Source organism: Rhea pennata, chromosome 1 (assembly GCF_028389875.1).
Source record: "Rhea pennata isolate bPtePen1 chromosome 1, bPtePen1.pri, whole genome shotgun sequence".
Taxonomy (NCBI): domain Eukaryota; kingdom Metazoa; phylum Chordata; class Aves; order Rheiformes; family Rheidae; genus Rhea; species Rhea pennata.
In genome coordinates this window covers 56,641,267-56,650,689 of record NC_084663.1, presented here as the reverse complement: position 1 = coordinate 56,650,689, position 9,423 = coordinate 56,641,267, and the positions used below count along the sequence as shown (strand labels likewise).

The 9,423-nt window shown below is 49.9% G+C and overlaps 1 protein-coding gene across 1 annotated transcript; it reads right to left on the bottom strand.

Annotated features, from left to right (window-relative positions):
• Window positions 1-2,789: 2,789 nt before the first annotated feature.
• SLC16A8 (solute carrier family 16 member 8) lies at window positions 2,790-8,215 on the bottom strand. Its single transcript, XM_062569133.1, has 4 exons — window positions 7,987-8,215; window positions 7,382-7,525; window positions 5,970-6,833; window positions 2,790-3,190 (listed from the first exon to the last, which is right to left on the bottom strand). Exons 1-4 carry the CDS (start codon window positions 8,213-8,215, stop codon window positions 2,790-2,792), a joined length of 1,638 nt encoding a protein of 545 aa, XP_062425117.1.
• Between the last annotated feature and the right edge of the window lie 1,208 nt (window positions 8,216-9,423).

Genomic DNA, 9,423 nt, shown 5'->3' with positions numbered 1-9,423 from the left:
AAATACAGAGTAGCTAAGATGCAATCAAACTGGCAGAGATTGACAAACCAGCTGCCTTAGCAGCCTGCTTGTAATCATATTCCAGAAGAATGGCCTCAGCTTCTTCTATAACAGCACCCTGCAGGTTTCCTCCTTGTTCATGGGTATGACAATCCCTCTTTAAGTAAGACCGCAAACAGAAGCAGGTACCACAAAGTGGTGAAGTAACTTATAAATGGAGGGAAGGGCAGTGTTGAAAGGAGCACAAGCCCTAGACCAGCACATTTTGGATGATGGACATAAGGCCTGTGTGAGCCCTGGATCCTGGGGCTGCAGGATGTGGTCTGATTTCAGGAGTAAAACTGTTCTCCCTGAGGTGGTACCCTGCATTCCAAGCAGGGCTCTACCCTGAGTAAAGTGTGATGTTGTCATTATGGGAGTGGGAAGGAAGAGGGCTGATGATACTTTTTGTTTGTTTGTTTTCAGCACATAATCTGTAGTGAGCTTTTGTACCCTAATACCTTTTACATTTTTTCCTAAGATGATTTAAGATAAAGGAGTGGTAGACTTAGTGGGAAATGTTGTGTGGTGACACTTAGTGGGTAATGTTATGTGGTGGCAAGAAAACAGAGAAGCTGTTGTTCTAGTGACCTGCTTGATGCTAACAAGGTCAGTTGTGTTCAACCTGTGGGCCTTGGAGCTGTGGGAACTTGCAGGTTGCTTCCTGAAGAGGAGCTGTTAACTAATGAAAAGGGGGAGGGGGAGGCAGCAGTGTTCAGGTTGCTTGGGAAGGAGCTGCACTCCTGCTTGGTTGAGTGGAGCAGGAATAGATCTTTCTCACCTTTTGGGAGAAAAATAAACTGGCCAAGAGGTGGTAATGACTATAGGGCTTCATGACATTTGCTGCTGCTTCTCCTTCTCCCACAGCCTGGCATTGGGGGTTTTGTTATGATGTTTAGTCTGATTTGGGTGGTTTTTTAAATGGGTTTGAATAGGAATTTAAATCTAGTCAAAAGTCACTGCTGTGACTGGCCCACAATCTCACAACCAGAGCTAAGGATGTTGACAGCCATGGTAGGACCAGGCACAGCCTCCTGAGCTTTACCTTCTCCCCACTTCTTCCCCAATTCTTATGGCTGTTCTAAAACTGACATTCTTACAACAGCTTCATTTTGCTCATCAGTTACTGCTATTTGAGAGCATCTAGACTGAAACTCTTTCCTTCATGTCCCCCACATCACCAGCTGGGTTTATAGGGCCTGCAGACTTCATCCATTACCCGTTAATTTGTAATCAGGCCAGTATGGAATAGAACACCTTGTTTGATGGTTTCACAAGCTGCCTTCTTTGTAATGTTCTGCTGAGTTTCTGATCTCTCGATGTTGTAATAGGTTCCCCCAGGGCCTTTGAGGTGAAGCAGTTCAGGAAACCGGAAGAAAGAAAGAGCTTTGGCCAGGGCTGTTCATAAGAGATCCAGCTCTAAAGCAGATTAAGAGTGCTTAAAGCATGCCAGGGAAGGTTGTCCTCTCTGAATCCAAAAAGCCACCACTGCAGCCTGGGGGAGGAGGGGTCATGCCTGGCCTACCACGTGCTTAGACATCCTCATTTTGTGTGCTCACAGGCTAGAGCTTGTCCTTCTGCCTTCCAGTGACTCTTATGTAAGGGAGTTTTCTATTTAAAGAGAAAACACACACATGCGTGCGCGCGCGCACACACACACACACACACACTCACTCACTCACTCACTCACTCACAATCGCTTGCAACACAGTGCGTCTCTACCTGCACTGAAGATCCCACCTCCATATGGACTAAGTTGTTCCCATCACGTGTCAACACAACTCATTTTAGCCTAGCTAAATCTGGCAGAGTTGGCCTAAGAGAAGTGACTTGCTGCTATTGCTGTCAGTGAGGCTTCGTATCACGCTGCTTACTTAATGGGATTAGCTTTTCTTAGATTTCATCTTCCTTTTGCATCCTTAAATAGCAGCCTTTAACCTGGTGCTTCCCTACTTGGAAAAGCAGCATCACGTGTCATTGCTCCAGCTTCACCGCACACAAAAGCTGCTCCAGATGGAGGCAGCAGGAACCAGTGCTCCCACTGGTTTATCAGTGCCCGAGAGGGGTATTGCAGAGTGGGGAGCAGGATCTAACCCAATGCTGGCTGCAGCTGGAGGCAGCCTATATGATGATGCTGAATTACACCTCCTAAACCTACTTCCAGCTAGCCTGGCCTCTCACTTGTTAGCTCTGGATTTGCATTTCCCAGTAGGAAGACAAGCTCATGCCAGGCCTGCTGCATGGCAGCCACCCTCAGTCTTTCCAAGAGCTGGGATCCTGGGCTTCACTCTGTCCTGACCCTACAAGTGGTTAGATGCCACCAGACTAAAGAGCATGAGATCTGATTACAAAAAGTCTCTACTTGTTTTTTGTATTGTGACAACGCAAAAGGAAAGGAGAGTCCTGTGCAGCCTCTTCAAAATACTTTTTCCAGGGCTGTTTTGGAGGGAGAAGAGAAAGGTTTTGTTTTTGTGGTGTGGTTTTTTTGTTTGTTTTGTTTTTTGTGTTCAGGCTGCTGTGAGCCTGTGGTGTATCAGCATGGGGTGCAACATGCAAGTAGACATATCACTGAGTAGGTATGTGGACATATGTACATAAGGACCAGCTATTAGACTCTCTCCCTCTTACTTCTTATATCTGCTTCTGTCTCGCCCTCCTCCACCCCACAGCCCACCTACCCTCCCATGCCAGTTTACGTGCACACTTGGCCAATTATATCCATTTGCATTGTCTTGATTCCTCCATCCCAGCTAAAAGCTGTCCCGCTCCACCATCTGGTCAGTGTTGCAGGTGGCTCGTGCCATCACCTCCCCATCCCCCTCGGGACACCCCCCTCCCTCCCCACTCTGCTCTTCTGCTGCCACATGGTTCGCCTCCTCACTGGCCACTGCCATGGCATCATCAGTGCTGTGGGTTGGCTGGTGGTGGTTGTCGCTGCTGTGCTCCTCAGCTTCCTGCACGTCAGACTCTGCTTCCTCGGTGTCACTCCCACCACCTGCTGAGGGGGACTTCGCTGGGGGAGTTGCCTTCTTCTTCCCCCGGTTGAGGCAGCAGTAAGTGGCCATAGCCAGAAAGAGAGCTGAGAGCACCACCTCAGAGCCAGCCAAGTAGAAGATCACCTCGTAGTTCTTGAGAGCATCGACCAAGCGGCCTGATGGGTGGACAGGAAACAAGCCAGTTAGCCTGAGCACTCCTGCATGGACACCTCAGTGCACCTCCAGCACTTCTGTCTGGCTGAGGAACCATTTCTCAAGGAAAGACTGGGAAGCCTGAATACGTAAAATCATCCTAGGCAAGGACCTGGACAATGAAAGTTATTCTGTAAATACTAAAAGTACTTTAAGAGCATGGCTTTGGTGTTTTGCCTTTACTCTGCCAGGTTTAAATATTTGTGACATACTGAGATCATGGTCTTGCACTACAGCAGGCCATCTTCTTATCAGCATGAGACTAGCTTCCAAGGACTTGGCTTTTCCAGTCTCAGAAAAGAAAGAAAAGGTGAAAAGGTATTGCTATTTCTTAATCTACCCTATGGGGAAAACATTCAGAGGAGGAGAAGCAGCAGCCCTTTGGCACAGAAATCATCAGGTGTGGACCAGACCTGAATGCACTGAGGCTGGCAAAGGCATGAGGGTTCCCAGAGCCTGAACGATTGCCCCAGTGCAGCTGGTACGGCACCCACTGAGCTGGGCTAGGGCTGTGATGATCAGCTGCTTCTGCCTTGGCTCGTGCTCTCCTGACTTTGCATGTGACCTCTGGTGCCTTCTATATGATGGAGTGAGGCCTGAGCACAGCCTGAGGGCATGCTGAGCTACCTCCCAGGGTGGTCATGAGAAACACGCCACAAATTCCTCAGCGAGTGAATGCATCCCTGTTCACGTAGAGCACCAAAAGCATGTGTGTGCGGTTCATCCTACACCAAACTTCCTCAGCCCCCCAACCCCATAGCGAGGGAGCAGCAGCAAAGGAGGATTACACCAAACAAAGCAACATTGTTCAACCCCTTCCTCCAGGCAAGCTCCGCTCCCGAGAGTCCAAGCTGCTGGGTTTGCCAGCAAGCCCAGGCTCCCTGCGCCAACAGGGTCCTGCAGCATGCAGCAGCTGGCCACCCCAGGGCAATGGGGGGAGTCACGACTTGGCCCTCCCGACCTCCATTCTGGCCAGCTTAGGTGACATTTCACTGCGTTCTTTTTTTTTTTCTTTCTCACAGACCACTAAGGCACAGCTGAACTGAAGTGGGAGGGCTAAGGAATATCTCTCCTCAAATTGCCCAGGGTGGTATGCTTAGCGCCACATACAGCACTGGGGCCATGAAGATACAGCCTCTATCTCCCTCCTGCTCTAATGCGTCCTGGTTTCACTGCCTCAGTCTTCAACCCCACCCCCTTCTTCCTCACTTGTAAAGTGCCCTGGCCCAGAAAAAATTATCTCCAGACACTGAGTCATCTCTTACATCCTGTCCCATACAAGACACTGGCTGACCTTAAAATCTGTGAAAAATAGTGCATGCAAGTGCAGGCCTGCATGTAAAACTCATCCACTTCTTCCAGCAGCTTTTTCCCTTTCCTTCCTGTTTCTGTTACTACCAGGTCCTGTTCTCGGAAGGATCTGGCCCACTGCCGCAGAGGACACTACTTAATAAATACTTTTTTCTGCTTCCTAGTATCTTTTTGCTTTCTCATCAATAACTCCATGAAGAGCAGTGGGATCCAGGTCAGGGAAGCAAGGCAGCATTAAATCCCCTTCTCCCTGCCAGTCTCTCCACAGCTGCCCCCAGGCCACCTATTTCTGGACTCCCTTGGCCACATCTGGCCTCTGAGTTTTACCAACCCTGCAGGTTACAAGATGAGATGTGAATCATTGCTAGCATCAAGAGGGTCTTCTCCTTGCTACAGCTTTTTACCTGAGAGGTGAGTGGAGTTGCTAAGGGTAGTATATGCGGGGGGAAGAAGGGGGATAGGGAGCTCATTCATCCAGAGCTTTTCACTGATGGGCTTTAACCCACATGTCATAGCTGAAGGAAGGGAGCACAGGAAGCAATGGATCATTCCCTGCCTGGCGATTTGCCTGTAGTTTGTCATCAACCCTTCCTAGCAGAGCTTCATTTGGAAATGGTCCTCTGGCGTGATTTGACTTCAACAGACCTGATCAGACAGTTAACTGGAACCTACATCAGCCTCTTGGGTGAAGGCTTTCTCCCTGTCGAACAACCTATTAACAGGATGCTTGTGGGGCATGGATTCAACAGGGACTCTAGCCTAGCCCAGATCGGCTGAGAAGCCATGAGTTTCCTGATCCTCTTATCCACGCCCCCCCCCCAAAAAATAAGAAAAAAAATACAGGAAATGCCTGAGGTGACTCTACAAACTGTAAACCATAAACTGATACAAGGCAAGCTTGATCCCCACAAACACGCCTGCACCTTGGGGCTGCAGCCAGCACAAATTACATTCACATTCACAGCATCAGTCAAAAGGCCATAGGCATCAAGGAGAATCTGAAATTTCCTGGTCTTGTCCTGATGAAGACCCTCAAAGGTTTGCCTGCAGCATGTGCCTGACTCTGTCCATATCACAATTTGATACAGCATTCACAAGCAAAGTCAGAGACCTGAGTCCCAGTACAAAACAGGAGAGGTGCCACTAGTTAGGACTAAGGGACACTGGAAGCCATGCCACCCTGGATAGCTCTGTATGCACATCATTGCTTAGGTCTCTGAGTGAAGCTGAGAGAAAAATATCACTACTCATCTTCTGCCCCTGTTCAGAATCAGTGTTGTGGTGCATGGAGTGAGATTGTGACCTTTCACTTCAACTTTCATTTTCCAGAAGAAATGGGCTCTTTATTCTTATTGTGCCTATGCCTGATATCTACCATACCATGAAACGGCAGTCAAATTAATCACCTGTGTTTTGCAGCAAGAGACCTACCTGCAGAGGGTGGACCGATGAGCACTGCAACAGCTTCAATAAGTAGGACCAACCCAATGGCACTGGAGAACTTCTGGGAACCAACAATGGCCATGAGTACCTCGAACTGCAGTGCCCCCACCATGCCATAAGAGATGCCAAAAAAGACACAGAAGATGACAAGCCCTGTGTAATTGCTGGCCCTGGCGCTGCAGATGTCTGTCAAGCCATTGAAGAGCATAGCAAAGCTGAACAAGTAGGCCACATGAGGGCGGACCCACTTCAACCCTGCCACCATGCCACAGGCTGGACGGGCAAAGATGTCTATGAACCCAATGATGGAAAGCAAGAATGCAGCCTCTGTGTCTGGTACTCCTGTGTCCTTAGCATAGTTGACCAGCAATATAGGAGGCACAAAGAGACCCAAGACTAGGATGAACTTCGAGATGGTGTAAATAACAAACCCTCGGTTGGAAAAGATGCTAAAATCTAGCAGCTTTTTTCCTTTCTTGGACTTCTTCTTGGCTTTCTTGGTTTTCTTGGTTCCATCAGTGGTGCTGATGCCCTCCTCTGACTTCCCTCCCATAGGCAGCATCTCCTTGGCTTCATATTTGTCCTGGACCTTCTCCATCTTCCGCTTCATGCCCATCTCCAGGGGTCTCATGACTGCTCCACACGTGCAGCAGTTAAGCAGTAGACCCCCCATGATGAGGAAACCTCCTCTCCAACCAAACTTCTCTAGTAGCACTTGACCCAGTGGAGAGAGAGAGGAGAGGAAGACAGGGCTCCCAGCAGCAGCCAGTCCATTGGCAAGAGGCCGACGTTTGTCAAAGTAGGTGCCCAACATGATTAGGGAGGGCTGGAAGTTCAATGCCATACCCAGACCTACATGGTGAGGATAGATGGGAAAGAGATAGGGAGTACAAGGACATGAGACATGTGGATTGCAACAAGCGGAAACAGCCCCAGAGGCTGTTCTAGCCCAGAATTCCCATTGTGGGATTCATGTGTTCCTCACAGATCTCTTCTCCTTCATCTTTTTGGGTTGCCCCTGGAGAAGATGGGCCAACAGCCTACCTGAACTGCATTTGAATCAAGTAGTTGTGGCCATGTTTAGACAGGACCTGTACATTACCTTTGCCTTCATTCCCTGACACTATATACTGATGCCACCCCAGTTACCATAATCACCGCACCAGGCATCACCTACGCTTCTTCTGGCTTTCTCCTCTCACCTGCCAGGCCCTGCCTGTTTAGATCCAATGGATGCATCTCCCATAGACACAACATTCAGGACCAGATGCCTCCTCTGTGTGAGTGGGAATGGGTGAGGGGAGACCAGATGCTAGACAAGGCAGTGCTAAGGGAGAATAGGATAGGCCATTAGCCTTTCCCCAGGTAAATCTGTTCTCCCACTTCCCTGGGGCTCTCACCTGTCAGCACACCAGCCGTCAAATAAAGCTCAATGATATTGGTGGTAAAAGATGCCAGGATCATCCCAGAGGAAGCCAGCAGCCCGCCAATGAGCATCACAGGACGGCAGCCAAACTGGTTCACCATAATGCTGCATACTGGTCCTGGGGGAAAGCAGAGAAGCCAGAGTAGGCTATCAGAAAGGGGCAGGACATCTGGGAATGGGCAGCCTGCCCAAGTAGGGCACATGTGGAAGATGAGACTCTAATGACAGAGATCATTGCTTGGCTGATTAGATACATAGCCCTTGGGTTTAGCCAAAGGAGAGAGGCCCTGGCATGGGGACTGCTGCTCTACCCAGCCTTCAACCTCCTGTTCTCCAAGAACAAGAATGTTAGCTGGCTGAGGGATAGGATGCAAATCCTGAGGTCTCCTGGAGCAGAGGAGATGGGAACACGAAACACAGCACATTTCTAGAGGAGGAGCAATGGGATGATTGTCTTCTGCATGTTGGTTCAAGATCAGGGCCAGCAAATGTGAAAAGAGACCACGGGACATGATCTGAGCCTGTAGCGGGGCAGAGAAAGGCGCGAGTTGGGGAGGGAGAAATTTATCTAAGCATCACCTGTCCCGTAGAGCATGGCCAGCATGATGGAGGAGATCCAGGCCGTATCACTGTAGCCCACATGGAAATCTTTCATGAGCTCCTTGAAGTAGACACTGACTGCTTTCGGGAAAGCGTAGGAGAAGCCAGTGATCACAAAACAGCCGAGGAGCACAACCCAGCCCCAGCCGCCATCTGGAGGCTTCACAGGAGCTGGGAGCTGCCCTTCCTCTGGATCGGCTCTCCCCATCGTCTAGTCTGAGAGGGGAAAGACAAATTGGGAAGAAAAAGGGCATAAGAGAGAGGGATCTCCAGACACTGCAAGAAGAGAAGGACATAGAGCACAAATGTTTACTGCAAGGAGTTTTCTCTCCATGTCCCATTGCCTCCAAACTCCAAGAGCCTCATCAGGGACCCAAGTAATCTCTTTGCACCTTCATCCTGCCAGACCAGCCATGAGTGGGTAGAGGTGGGAACCCCCGGTGCCCTCCCAAACACAGGGCGGCCCACAGCTCCATAATATTCAGACGTAGCCAAGCAGGGTCACAATCCCACCTGAAACCAACCAGCTATGTCTGATGTAGTGAAGCACTAGGGGTGGGAGGGAGCCTACAGCATCACGATATGCAGCCTCACCTGCAGGCCTGTGCGAGGTCAGAACCAAGGACGTGACCTTCTCTCAGTTCCCAAAATCAGTCTTCAAGCCTCTCCCCTCCCAGCCTGCTCCACCCGGGAGCTTGCAAGGAGCTGTCTGGCTGCAAAGCCTCCCACAGCAGAGCGGAGGAGATGCATTAGTCCATCGGCTTTCCCCTGGGAGGTCTTTGCACACCACCCTCTCCCTTGCCCTCCCTTGCCTGCTGCAAGGGAGCACATTTGAGAAATGGGTGAAGGGGGAGAGCACAGCAAACTGGTGGTGGTGGTTACTTGCATGCCAGAGAGATTAGGACTCTGTATCTACACAGAGGGGCCGGAACAAAGCCTGAGGGGGGGGGAGGAAGAGGGAATTACAGGGGATGTCTTGTGAGTTGCTCCCAGGACTGTTAAGCTGCCCAAGAATTTTGCTCCAATTCGCTGGTATGGGTTTGTTTTTTTTCATTTCTCCTCTAGGTACCAGGTCTCTGCCATACACTTTCCGGCACTGAGCAGTACCACTGGTCTCAGTTTCTTGGTCAGACAGACTTATTTTCCTGTCTGTATGCAGAAATGTCACTGCCCTTGGATTACAGATGCTCCCAAGTAGCATCTGACAGGTGGTAGAAAGCAGGGGGCCTTTTGCATGTCTAAGCTGGGAGTTTGCCACACTGTTTTGTCTAATTCAGTTTGTCCTAGCAGTCTCCTGCTGCCTGTACACCCTTAACACGGGTCTTCTCCCAGCTTCCTTGGCTGAAGGACTACAAGATGGCAGCAATGTCCCCATCACTTGGTGCAGGCAGTCACAGAAAATGCCAGCAGTCGCAT